Source organism: Clarias gariepinus, chromosome 2 (assembly GCF_024256425.1).
Source record: "Clarias gariepinus isolate MV-2021 ecotype Netherlands chromosome 2, CGAR_prim_01v2, whole genome shotgun sequence".
NCBI classification, from domain to species: domain Eukaryota; kingdom Metazoa; phylum Chordata; class Actinopteri; order Siluriformes; family Clariidae; genus Clarias; species Clarias gariepinus.
The window spans coordinates 8929919-8944517 of record NC_071101.1 but is presented as its reverse complement, the minus strand read 5'-3'; the positions used below and the strand labels follow the sequence as shown (position 1 = coordinate 8944517).

General features: G+C 36.9%; 1 protein-coding gene across 1 annotated transcript; it reads right to left on the bottom strand.

Moving 5' to 3' along the window:
• Positions 1–2296: 2296 nt before the first annotated feature.
• Positions 2297–4915, bottom strand: LOC128513115 (leucine-rich repeat transmembrane neuronal protein 2-like). Its single transcript, XM_053486766.1, has 2 exons — positions 4558–4915; positions 2297–4027 (listed from the first exon to the last, which is right to left on the bottom strand). Exons 1-2 carry the CDS (start codon positions 4585–4587, stop codon positions 2399–2401), a joined length of 1659 nt encoding a protein of 552 aa, XP_053342741.1. The 5' UTR covers positions 4588–4915; the 3' UTR covers positions 2297–2398.
• Between the last annotated feature and the right edge of the window lie 9684 nt (positions 4916–14599).

The window sequence follows — 14599 nt, the reverse complement described above, 5'->3', positions numbered from 1 at the left end:
TTATTTAAAATTAGAATTTTACTTAGTTTGGACAAATAATTATTGAATGTTGATATGTTATTATTTTATGTAATATCAAATTAATATATATTTTTTCAGACTGTAACCAATGATTTTTTTTTGCACACGTCTTGTTTTTATTATTTGACATACAGTAGATATAAATTTCCTTGACATACCTTTTTGCCTCTGACTTTGGAATAATTTATCAGCATTTTACATAATTTCTTTTTTATACATCCAAAGCTGTTTACTACTGTACATTATCGTTCCCTGTACTGTACCTTCTTCATGATATTTTGTGATGTGATCAGTAGTTTCTAATATGAAACAGACAAGACAAAATTATCTAAATAGTGCATTGTTGTTGAAGTTTAATGATGCTGAGCTTGGTATAATTACAGACAGAGCAGGCAAGTCCAGCAAACTGAATTTTGTTTTATTCTTTGCAAAATTAAGCTTGCTCATTTCATCAAACTGCTTACATTTTTTAAGCACTCTTCTGTCTACTCAGTAATAAATGTTTGATGTCCTCTTCACCACCCTGTACCTAGGCATTGTTTTATCTGCAGCTGATTGTCTTTCATTTTGTTTAGTCCTTCTGTAATCTACAAGCAAAAGTCAGTTATGTTGGTGTATGAACTACATTCCTTTTCAGCATGTTGTAGTGTTGTAAATCTATGTTTAATATTAACCCCAGGTGTTTTTCATGTATATCTGATTAGTCGACACTGAACCTAAAACCACGGAGAAACACTACAAACTGGCACCTCATGCCTTCACACCAAAGTTAATGAAAGCATTTTTACAGCTGATGTTAATACTAATGGGGGTTCATGTCATGAGGAGTATGTGTATGTGAATATGAGTAATGTATGTGTCCTGAGCAATAACCTTAATTAAAGTGTTACCACAAATGAAGTATAATAGAATATGATTTTACATGGTGTCATGCTTACAGCTTTTTCTTTTTACTATGTTAAAAAAAGAAACTGCAATTCACACTTTCTACTTGCATGAAAACAATTATGCAATAACTTGAAGTGATTTTCATAAGTTTTATCCATCAGATTTAAAACCAGGTCAGCTTTTTCACCACCACCTCAATTAAAATACTGGTTTACCCCTAATCATTCAACCTTGGTAAGGTTTTTTTGACCGAAGACCTTCCAGATTCTTGTTGTTGTTTTCTTGTTTGTTGGTTTTTGTCTTAATAATTTTAGGATAGAGACGAAAAAAACGTTGGTGATGGAGCTATTAAAAAAAACCCTATAAAGTATAACCCCTATACTGTGTATATATATATATATTACTTACACTCTATATATACTGTGTAAAAGTTTTGTGCATCATCTCCACCTTATTTCTTCATATTAAAAAATGTGACAGGCTGAAAAATGACAAGACATTAAAAATAATTTGTTTATGTAACAACATCAGCAGCAACCTCATTTTCCCTCTCGTCTGTTCCAGCCATTTACTGTAGCATTCAGCTTCATCAGTATATTAATCACCAGCCTGATCATTTGTCATCATCTGCACCTGTTGCTCACTGGCTCATGTCTTAAGTTAGATGTTTTTTCTTGTTTTTTTTTTTTATACTTGAATGATTTATAGGTCACTTAGACTTAAGAAAGAAAAAATCCTCTAAAACTGCTCAGTCACAGGGGCTGGACTAAAAATGAGAGCCAAAAACTGGAGAACTATCCCTCAAAACTAAAAATACAAGAAAGTCTGGTTTTTTTTTTTTTTTTTTTACAAGCAAAATAGGAACAAATGAAGGGGGCTCAATACTTTTGCACAGTATAACTGTTTACAGATTGTGTACAATATAACAATCTTGGTTATATAATGAAGAAGGAAAGAGTAATGTTTCTGGCCTTTCCAAGCAATGGTTTAAAACTTCCATGATCAGTCTTTTTTTATTTATTTATTTATTTTTTAAATATTGGTGCATGTCTTTGCATGTTAAACCAATGTCCAGAAAACAAATGTATTGGCTCCTTCTAGCAGTCTTTATTTATTGCAGTAACAGTGCAAAATTGCTTTCTATTAATAATTGGTAACTTATTTTCCCCCATTTTATTTTTTTTTGCTAGGTAATTTTACGTATTAATACTAAAATGTAAACTATATAAGGCAATAACATGTGATATTATCCTGTTATCACATTCTTTTTTTATTGTTATGTTTTTCATATTATTTCTCTAAAAAATACCATATATGACCTCCACATATTTATTGAAGTTCAAAGCCGGGGGTGGGGGGCTGGGGGTTAAGGGATGGGGTGGGGAGGGGGAGCATGTATTTCATTTTTCTTTACAAACTGAAATATTCATAAACAATCCATGTATTATTTAATCTGTTCAAAATGATCATTTGTGTAAATAAATAGTGTTTATACTTCACACTCTTTATAAGATGATTGCTGACACTTGCACTGCCCATAGCCATTTATGATGACAAGTGCACCATCATTGTGAGTCATCTCATACTCGTTATAGGGCAGCTGTGTGGCCGGGTCCGCCATGGGCTGCCGTTCCTGTGTCTGGTTCTGTTGCCTGTTCTGAATGGTCAAGCAGTGGTGGGTTCGTCGTATAGAGTGTGGGCAGCACTTCCATGAGATGTACACCATGAAAATAATGAGAAAGAAGAAAAACAAAAGGGCCATGGTCCCTACAATAATTGTCTGGGTTACTACCATGTTGTCCATCAATGCAGAGTCATCAGTAACATCTTCCAACTCAGCTGTAGTGGTGGTAGCCATTGTGGTTTGTGGGTTTTTAGAGGTTGTAACAGAAGTTGTGAAAATGCTAAAACTCCCCAAATTCTCTGCATAGAAGTCCTGCGTCGGTGTCTGCATATTCCCAAACAAAGATCTTGTGAACTGTTGGGGTAACGTGGCCTCCACTGTGGTGCTAGTCAGAGCAACAGGTGCTAAAATGTTTTCACAGAGTTGAAATCCATGAACTGCGTCAAGTATTTCCTCACCCTGTGTAAACTCAGGGCTATGGCATATGATGGGTTGCTCCCATCGACCCTTGAACTTACTAAGCCAACTGGCCAAGTTGCAGATTCTGTTGGTACATTCCCAAAGGTTGCTCGACAACCCGATGATGTTCAGGGATCTCCACATATCCATGGTTTGGGTATCAAGGCTGGTCAACTTGTTGTTATCCAGCAGCAATACCTTAAGGTTCGGTAAAGTTTCAAACACTTCGGGGGTTAGAGCCCGTATTTCATTCCCGGTTAGATCCAGTTTCTCCAGAGTGGTCCACTCCCACTCCATGGTACATGTTAAATTGTTAATCTTGTTCCACTGCAGATAGAGGTACTGGAGCGCGACAAGACGTGGGAAGTGGGCCAAATTAATCTTGGTCAAGTGGTTGTGTTCCAAATGAAGTTCCTGTAGCTTTATTAGCCCAGCGAATCCGTTCCGAGCCAGGCTGCGTAGCCGGTTGTTGCTTAAACCAAGATATTCCAGGCTCCAGCAGTCCCAGAAGGCTCTCACGGGCATAGTCCTCAGTAAATTTGACCTCAGGTGGAGGATCTGGAGCTTCCGAAGCCCATGAAACAGCTCGGGCTCCAGTGCCGTCATCTGGTTAAAGGATAGATCCAGGATTTGAAGGTTAATGAGGTGGCTGAAGGTTGTGTTGGGCAGTTTGGTGATGCGATTGGAACTCAGATTCAGGTCTTTGAGCTTGTAGAGCCCCTGGAAGGCATCCTCATGCACAGTGTGTATTTGATTGTGGTCCAAGTGTAGCCAGGTTAGCTGGGTGAAGCCAAAAAATTGGTCAGGGCTCAGCTCAGTGAAACTGTTGTGGCGGAGCGAGAGTCCCAGGGCTCCTGTGTCCACGCCGTCTGGGGGCGCCAGGAGTCCCTGCGTGTCGCAGTAAAACTGCAGGTCCTCGCAGCGGCATTTCTGAGGGCAGGCTGTGCATGACGCAGGAGGGAGGCACAGTAGCATGCTGATCACACAAAGTGCTGCTGGTGCTTGTCCCACCAATGGCCACCTTGAAATGAAAACCTGTATGGGTTTAAAGATAAAGCATATCTGATCTGATCTCACACAGAGGGGAAAGGGGATACATGTATCTCTGCGTCTACTCTGTTTGATGTACACCAGCAAATATTAATGTTTATGCAAAATGCAAAATTTGATGTTTGTAGTGTTTTATTAATACAATCATTAAAAATAATTTTGCCAAATGCCTGAATGCATGCATTATACATTGAGCTGTTGCAGATGCTAAATCTGTTGCTCATTTACAGATTTCTGATTAGATTCCATGTTCTATTTTCTCTATATTTATGCTGCATTTGGGAATTATATTGGAATGAATTTATTAGCAACATTTTACTTATCATTATCGAATCTTTATTAAGTGGAAGTCTAAATACCAAGTTTGTCTGCTTCAGAATCATGAAATGGCGTAAGATAAACAACATTTTTAGAGCACGGGCAATCTACTGCCTCACTCTCTCCCTGCCGTCTTTGCAATTCGCTATTCATTTCCCATTCAGGTCCAGACTGTGTAAATGAAAGAGCGAACTTACCCATTCTTTTGTGAACATCAGTGACTGCATTCAACTGTCCTTTTCTGCGGACTTCTGGAAAAGCCAGACGAAGGACAAATCCAAGGGGAAAAAAGCCAGTGGAGTAAACGCAAAAAGAATTAAAGAAACACCAAGCCTTCTGATCTGAAGCAAATTAAGAGATTCCATGATGTATTTTTATCTTTATCCAGAGCTGTGGGGTTGGAAGATAGCGAGCTGCAGAGAGCGAAGTGTTGTCGATCATCCATGCCATTTATCCCTCTCTCGCTTGCTCATTCTGGCTCGTGCTCTTTCTCTCTCGCGCGCTGTCTCTCCACTCCCTTTCTCACTTGCGTTCTGCCTCACACTTGCAATATGCTTGCCCGTCTGATTCAGTCTTTCCTCTGCATTTATTTTCTTTGACGCATCATCTTCTGAATATTGATCATTTCAGCTTGTTGTGTAAAAAAAAATAAAAAAATCACAGCTTAAATGATCACTGTAATTTTCTCACTGCCTATCTCCCATCTAGTCAGCTGGTCTCTCATTAGAGATATGTGCGTGCGCGAGCTTGTGTGTGTGTGTGTGTGTGTGGTGCAGCTATGCCTTCCTGTGGAACTCATTTACATTTACATCTCTGGTGGAGTCATTTTAATACAGATTGGTTAAATTCTTGACTATAAAAAAAAAATATATATATATATATATATATATATATATATATATATATATATATTGATAAATTCCATTTTTATAATTAGTTATAGTGTAAATTATATATAATGTGGTGTGTGTTCCTCTGTCATTTTGCAAATAGTGTTGTTGCCTCACAAGTCGCAGGTTCCCGGTTCGATTCTGAGTTTGAGTTACCCACTCTATAAGGTGTTTGTGCATGTTTCCCTTATATTCATGTCAGTGTCCCTCAGGTTTTATCCCAGTGAGAGTGTGCATGGTCCTTTGCAATAGACTGGCATTTTATTCAGTTTATTCTTACCTCACACCCTGAGGTCTACTGAAATATATATCAGGAGTCCCCTCATCCCCCATATAAACTTTTGTTTATATAATAAATTACAGTTTTTATACAGTTATAGACAAGGGCAGTACTCCTCCCCACCAGCAGAGGTCAGTGTCTGCTGAATTCTAGTCAGTTGCTCATTTCCTGCAGGAACGTGATTGGACCTTGCCGTTCCGCTACCGTGATGATCCAACAATGTCTAACCACAAGGAAATTTGCAACAGCAAACCAATAAATATAACATCATTATTCATGCTGAAGTTGCAAGCTACTGTATAGTTTCACTCAGAGACCCAGATATGAATCCAAAGTCCCTGGATTAACCCTTTCAGAGCCCTACAATGAATTACAGGTGCTCTTTGCCAGATGTGTTTTAAAATGACTATTTTTTCTAAACTTATTTATGTTAAAAAATGGCAGAAAGAAATGAGAAAGATCATTACTTATTCAGTCATTAATATGAACTGTAGTCTTGTTTTGTATGTATAAATTTGAACTATTATTTAAATGCAACTATTATTGCAGTATTATAACCTGTGACACCAAATGTTGTATACATTATATTGTAATGCAGTACAAAAGTTGCAATCATGAAAAGCTATTTTATGAATAAATGGTTTATAACGACGTTCAAACTTAAATAGATAGATAGATAGATAGATAGATAGATAGATAGATAGATAGATAGATAGATAGATAGATAGATATTTGCTGCAAAGTTAAGAATGCTCTCACATCTTGACTGATTTTGAGCTCAACGGGGGGTCATGATCACTATTTTATGGCTGCTTTTCACCTGAATTTGTAGTCTTGGTCAAACTCAGCAGGGATTCTGTACAAATACATGTTTTTGTTGTTTCTTTTGTCATTTTTTTTTTTTGCTTACTCTATTTGCTGAAAACATTGGAAAGCGCAACATTTTTTTATGATTTTATAGACACAAAGCAAATTATGTGGAGACAAGTGGATCAAGGCGGAGCAATAGCATCAACTGCATACAATCTATTGGTTTATTTACTATTTAAGCTTATTATAAAGGTCATTTTATTATTCTTTAAAAAACTCTTGCCTTCATATTGAGTTGTTCAAGTTTTGAGATGTTTACTGCTTCCCTTGCATTATCATGTTCAACCATAATGTTTTGACAATTTTGAATTTTAATTTTAAATAAAAGAGACATTCTTTAACTTATGCTTATTGCACCACTTTACATTCAATATTGATATCAGAACTTTTTTGTAATTGCATAAGTAAATCATCACAGTATTTAACCACATAGGTATCAGTGCATCCTCAGTGTGTGGTCTTGTTGCCATGACAATGCAGACGACCAGACAGACTTTGATCATAGGACTTAATATAGCACTCAGGCTATTCACCTAGTTCCAGACATGAAAGTTACAGCCTGCTTTCCCTTGAACTTTTTTATTCATATGGTCCCTAAAACGAATCATTCTAAATCAAGCCACTGGCTCTAACATGTAATATCATAAAATATTGTAATGTATTAGAGGCTCTTTGTTGTACTTTTACTGCATCAAAGACTTACTGCATTGATGAGGTTAGTTTAAAAACAGCATACAAAAATGCATGGCATAGTCACGATCTTTGATGTTCACCTTTATTAATTTAACACAACAATTAATAATCTAGATGCTCTTTACTAATGGTTATGCTCTATAAGTCATAGTCAAGTAATATCAATACAAATTTCCTTATAACCAGGGATTAAAAAGGGTTTTAAGTTCTTTCCAGAACTTTGTAGTCAAAAGATGAGGAGAATAAACCATGAAGGTGGTGGACAGTCCTGTAAAGTTACTCTCTATGTCTCCAGTATTCTGTGGTTGAATCCCAAATAGTGTTAAATGGAAAGCTAGTTCTCTTGTTCCACGCATTAAGTAATTCCCTTGATCAAGATTAGTGAAGGATTTGGAATTCAGCCTTGGGCTAGTTACTGTAGCTTTGTAGCTGTGAACAGGACAACCCGGACAGTTCAGGGGCAATTTGGAACGACTTAGAGGCAATTATTAAAGAGACGATGTGTGGTTTAAGATGACATTACATCATCAGATATGTTTTCTTACTGAAAGTGCTTCCGCAACTGGAGTTGAATATGGTAGTCCACAGTACTGGACGTCCCTATGTATTTCTGTAAAGTTGCTTTGATACGGTCTCCACTATACAGTATAAGTAAAGTTGAATCTATATGTTGGCCTTTCGGGTGCTCCTGGCGGACTATCCGGTCCACACATACAAGTTTGGAATGATTGCAATGACTGGGAATCGAACCCAGGCCTTCCAAATGGCAGGAGAAACACCTACTACTTCTTGAGACAAATCAGACAAACATAAGCGCTGTTGAATCAACTTCAAAATCGCAGCACAGCAAAATGAAATTGAATCAACAGCCTATCTATGATTTACACCTCTAGCACCCTCGTATTTTAACCCTGACCGTAATAAGATAAAATAGAGATAGGAAGAATTAGAATAAGTATAGAGTCTAGTTGTATATAATCATTATCTTTATCAAATCTAATTGCCTTAATCATTACAGTAAACAAGTTTGGTTTGATGATTTTATTTCCGTTATTCAGCAGCTTATAAAATATAACCTTATCCAAAAAGAATAATCCACTTTTATTATTTATTTAATGTGCTATTCTGCAGAAATAATAAAATGATGTCACTATTTTGGTTAATTTTCAGGGATAATCTGACCAAGCAGCCATCCTGCTACTCTTCCAGCTCACTTTTTTTAACTTCATCCATCCAAGTTAAATGTCATCACTGCCTCAAGATAATGATTATTTTAGTTTAGAAATCATTTAGGGTTAGTCTACACGAAGCCGGTGCGTTTCTATCCGATAATTTTTTTCCCTTATTTGAAAAAAAAACTGCGTACACACGAAACCACTGAAAACGGTGTAGTATATATGCCAGACCAGTATGGGGCGCTGTAATTCTGCCATAGAGATACACTATACACGGAGAAGAAGACTTTGAGCATGCGCATAACCTTTGCGCTGTATACGAACCAAGATGGTGTTGTCCATTATCGCTTGTTGCTCATAACAGTTGCATAGAAACAATAGATTTTGCTGTAATAAAGCTAGTAGGCTTTGTAGCAACACGAACACAATCATGTAGTCTGCCATTATTGTTGTTGCTGTTACGTGTGACGCAGCCGACACGTAATGTGATGACATCATCGTTTCACAAAATATACGGATTGGCCGTAAACACGAGACCGCAAAGGTTGTCGTTTTCAGATTTATCCACTTTGGGACCCGGTTTCAAAAAATAGCGGTTTCAGTCTCCTAAAACGCCGGATCCGTGTGGACGAAACGCCAATACGATAAAAAATTTATACGTATACAGCGAAACGCGTCTCCGTGTGGACAGGCCCTTAGTTTTATTATTGGTCCTGAATAGCATCCTATCCAGCACATAGTTCAGTATGAAATATTTTGGTCATTTGTCTATGGTAAATGTCTGAGATGTGAACACTGAGCTCAGCGTTACATTCTCACATGCTTATCCCAACTTATCTCAATTAAACTTTATGTAATCCCGAGTGTAAAGCAGTTCATTCTTTCACATTTACTAAAAGAGCTGTCTTTGAGAGTGATCAATACAGAAGGTAACAGCCTATGATCTTTCCTATGATCTTTCCTCTTGTCTTGGTTTGCAGTCATCCATTATTTTGTTGATTTACAATGTTAGGAAACTTGTACAAGTTTTACTTGTTCAGCTTGTCCCATTAGACTGTGGACTGAAATGAATTAAGACTGATGGTGTTTCAGACCTCTGGGCCGTATCCTCCCCAGTGGTTTATGTGATCTGGTTTAAAGGGTGATGGTGAAGGGAATTTTGCTACCACAGTCATGTTTCATTGACTTTCACAAATTTCCCCAGCGGCGAAAAAGTTCGGCCTCCAGGGCTCTTGCTCTACAGTGATTTAGGTCCCTGCAACATGTGAGCAATTTAACCGAGTCCTATGAATCACAACCAGAGGTGTGTTCCTCAAAATAGAACACCTGCTCCAGGCATGCTGTCAGGAAGTGGTTTTGAAATCCCAATGATCTCACCTGATTTGGTTTCTTATCAGCGGAAACCATTCCAGCAACGTCGCTGCTCTGCAGAACCTCGGGTTGTGACACCATATCAAATGTTATGAATGTAACAAGTGTCTGGTGGTTGGAATTTATACCGCCTTGATGTTGTGTTTAAATTCCATGAACCACGAGGAAGCTCCAAACATCCAAACAATAAAAAAGGTACAAAAAGTGTACTATATGTATTTTGTCACATATGAAACACGGCCTGAGTCAAAAAATTAGTTTTTACTACACTGCATGTGTTTTTTTTAATTATTATTATTATAAAAGACAGTGAAAATGTACAGGTATTACAGTTTTCTATCAAATGTACTACGAATGCAGCTATAAATAGACAAGAAAGCAACACTTTATTTTACAGTTTATTAAGATCTGTTTCACCCTAAAAGCTACACAGGAATATATTATTATTATTATTATTATTATTATTATTATTATTATTATTAATAATAATAATAATAATAATAATAATAATAATGATGATAATAATAATATATTTTTTTTAATAATGCATGGAATTTAAATAGAAATCTGCATCCAGGGATACAACATATACTGTAGGAATATGGTTTTGAAACTCACATTAGAAGTTTGTGTAAATGTTTGCTTTTCTATGATTGACTTGTGTTCTGTCCATGAATTTCTCACTTTTTCAGATTCAAAATCACCATAAAACCTTCCCAATCTCCTTGTTTCCCTTAAAAGGATTCAAAGGAGCCCTGTTCTCTTCTTCCTGTAACTTTCATTCCTGTAGCCCTCCATCATGACCCTGACTGTTTAAAAGCACCATATGAATAAACTGAAGTCTGTCTCTTCTCACTCATCTACTGGATGTGTTTGCAGAGGTGATATAATAAGTATAAAAGACGCAGCTGGTGCTTTCTGTGCTCTTTCTCTTTCCTCTATCAGGTTAAAGTGAAGAAAGAAGTGATGCTCTAAATAAGACAGTAGAACAATTTGTTTAGACTTTAACTTTTTTTTTTTCTTTTAACCTTTACTGAGGTTAATTTATTTCATGCAGAAAAATCATGTTTCTTTTTCAGGTTTCAGGGAGAAAAAACAAAGCTGAGTCATTTTTATGACCCTTCCATGGGATAATTGTCTATAAGCCGTTAAATGACAGTATTTTTATGTTCACTTATATTCCTTATGTCTCCATATGAAACGGAAACATGTCACAATGACATGCTTTGCATTTGAATCCATTTTTTCTTTTTGCAAGTGCATGCATTGCAATTACTATGTGTGTGTGTGTGTGTGTGTGTGTGTGTGTGTGTGTGTGTGTGCAGATATGTGTTACATGTCACCCTATAATCAAATTGCTTTATAATTAGTAGTTTGTTAATATGCATGTAGTTTATTAATAGTGTGCCATATCATGTATGAATAATATGCTAATGAAGATTGTAAGCCATTGATGTTTGTTTGTTTGTTTGTTTATTAAAGGCTAGAGTCTACAAATGGAGTAAAGAGTAGATGGACCCCCTCTGAGTCTTTTTAGCCAACCAAAAGCTCCACCTCACACTAAATTCACAGATATTACTATTAACGTTAATGTTAACATTATTACTTATTACCACACTGCTGGTGAGAGTGAGGTTTTCTGTTAGGACATTGTTTATTATGGGAGTTTCCAGGGTCAGGACTTTAACACAGCCAGTAAGTTTTCTGATGTGGAAACGAGGCCAGTTCGAGTAATGTTCTACCTGCCCCATGAATGCCCAATATCATTCCTTACCCAACACCACTACATCCATTTAGGTGAACTAAGTAAGCAATCCCTTATGCAAAGAAAAAAGATGTCTCTATATATTAACTGTCACTATATTAAATGATTTAGAGTTCAAAAAAAATCTACTAGTAAATGGAAAAGATTTTATAATGTCAATATTCCTCATTGCTACACTAACTAATATTGACTAATAATTAGCAGAATCATCATCATTATCATTGTCGCCATGCCTAAAAAAAAAAATTCTCTGGCTTCAAGCATAAAAAGAGGAAATGTTAAAGGACATAAAAATGCTAAATCTAAATTAGTTAGTCAGGTATTTAGTGCAAAACTTTCCAGGCACACAAATGAGAATTGTTGCTCACTTAGATTCTCTCTCTCTCTCTCTCTCTCTCTATCTCGCTCACACCCACATAAACACACACACACACACATGCATGTTCAAATTGTAGATTCCTTTGAAGAGTAAATGTTTATTGTTTTTCTATATCTGGATGGCACATTGGGAGACGGATACTCCCCATCTGGGATATACTGTATATCCGTCATTTCTGTGGCAATACCATGAGGGGTCGGGAGGCCAGCTCCACACCCTTTTGTCATTTACACACTACGGGCACTTTGCGAATGCCAATTAACCTGCATGGCGTTGGAGGAAACCCACCAAGCACAGGGAGAACATGCAAACTCCATGCACACAAACTTGAAACAGAAATCGAACCCTGTACTCTATATTACTGTAGGTGCAAGTCAACCAAAAGCGAGGCACATTTTGTATTACATTTAGTGTTTAGTATTATTATTGAAGTTTCTCAGTTCTAATCTACAAAACACAGGGTGTTTCGACAGCTTTGCCCTTTGAGTTCAATTGAACAGATTTACAAAGAAAAAAAAAAAAAGAAAAAAAACCTACAGCATGTTGTATTTACGTCCTGCAGTGGGTTGACTGCAATAGACTTCACATACTGTAGAAGAGTCGATTCTAACCATCTTCTTACAGACTGGTTATTTTGATCCATACCTGAGCAAGAAAACTATTTTTCAATCCAAATTTCCAAAACAAATGACATTCCTACAGTACTTTAGAATATCTACAGCACTGAATTTTGCTGAGTTAGCTGCAATGTGATTATGACCATCTCATTCAGATGTTCTTGGAATGCTACCATAAATTTTACTCACATACATTTCCAAATCCATACTTGGTTCTACAGTACAAATGCTCTTGATAAAATCTTGATTGCAAACAGCAATTCACTTTCTATTTTTAATAGTTTTAAAATGTTCAGTTATTTTCTTTTTCCCCTGATTTCTAGGCCATGTATTTGCTTGGTAATGTGCATTGACCACCAGATGCCAGTGACGTAAAAACGGACCAAAATCATTAAAAAAAAAAAGGATGCAAAGTGCATACAGCATTGTGGCAGCCAGTGGCCTTGTTTTGTTCCACAACCTTAAAGAGAGCTTTGTTCTCACCCACCTAAAGAACCACGCCAGGAAGGAGAACGCACCAGGGTTCCTGTTCAAACTGACTAAACAGCTTATATGAGGAAGGACCCTAACACCGTGGATCCAATTTAAAACAGGTGATTGATACATCTGCAGTCAGACTCCTGTGTATTCTCTCCGCTGGGACTAAAATGGAAATTACACATTTTGTACATCATCTATTTTATGGGGAAGGGTTTTAAATGGGGGAAAATGCACCAAGAATCCATCTCTAGGGATTCTGCTGTTGCAGAGAGAAGAGATTCTTTTAAGTATGTAAAAAAAAGTGCTGAACAAAGACTATAAATGTCTCTCTCTCTCTTTCTCTCTCTCTCTCTAAATGTGTCTCCATCTTTAATGCCATGTAGTAAAAGCCCTACTCTAATTAATCAACTCTTTTAAAAGTCAAACACCGTGAAGCATCATGAAATTGCGCACCGTAGTACACGTTTGATGTCTTTTCATAAACTAAAACCTCCAAAAATCCTCTTTGTGTTTTCATATAATGGCCCAAAGTAAAAACTGACAAGCTCAGTACCTTTATTGTTTTCCCTTCAATGTAACACAGCACACTTTCTCATAACCAGACTGGGGTCTTACATTAGTCTAAACCAGGGACTGTGTTCCAAACAGATTATTATTTTTAATTCCTTGATTGAAATAGTTAAATCATTTATTTTTCAGTGGTAAAGCTGATCGACTCCTGTTTCCAGGTTCAAACCCGAACACCACCAAGTGGCCACTGAGTTAAGCCCTCAAGTGTTCAGGTGTACTATGAGATAAAAATGTAAGTAACTCTGCAAAAAAAAAAAACATAAATATTTCTACTTATTAAGTTTTTATGGTAAAAAAGTAAAATCACATATGTAGCTATATCAGTGGTCTTAGAATCTAGAAGTTTATTTACAATTCCATATACACAGATCATTCAGGTCCAACTCTGACTTTTGATTGTGAAGAATAACACAAAAAGTTTCTGTAATGTGCAAAACTGTGGGAGCAATTATTGGAAAATAAAAGACATACAGTGGAACCTCGGATTACGAGTAATGTGGTTTGCGAGTGTTCCGCAAGACGAGCAAAGAGTTTGAATAAATTTTGACTTGTAAAAAACGAGCATTGTCTTGGTTTACGATTACCGAGTATCATGTATTACACATGCGCTTATTGTTTTGACACCGAGCATCATGTGATCACGACTGAGCCAATGGTTTTTCTCTCGCTTGTGCTGCGGAATTGTGTGTAATCGTTTCTCCTGCTGGGACCTAGTGCGCCTCTCTTACTGGTATAATCAACATACGTGCACGCATGTACTGTTTACTATAACACTGTGACCACATGTGTGTGTGTTTGTGTAAAACATATTTTATTTTGTGTTTGTAAGCGTGTGTATACAGAGCGCGCGTATTGTTTATTATAACACACGCATGCGCGCGCATATAGAGTGAAAGCAAGTCTCATTACAGGGTTAAAATCCATTTTTCTAATCCAATACGAGCCCACTTCCAGAATGAATTATGCTCATAATCCAAGGTTCCTCTGTACAAGATCAATAACAAAATTTCATCCCAATACTTTGTTATACACACTTTGTTGGCAATGACAAAGGTCAAATGTTTTCTGTAAGTCTTCACAAGGTTTTTATACACTGACCCTGGTATTTTGGCCCATTCCTGTTGATGTTTTGGGGCTGTCGCTGGGCAA

Bases quoted from the DNA above. Each gene is read 5' to 3' on its own strand.
- LOC128513115 (XM_053486766.1), bottom strand. From the start codon at position 4,587: ATGCAGTCACTGATGTTCACAAAAGAATGG. The intron at 4,028-4,557 runs GTAAGTTCGCTC...AAACCCATACAG, and splicing joins TGATGTTCACAAAAGAATGG to GTTTTCATTTCAAGGTGGCC.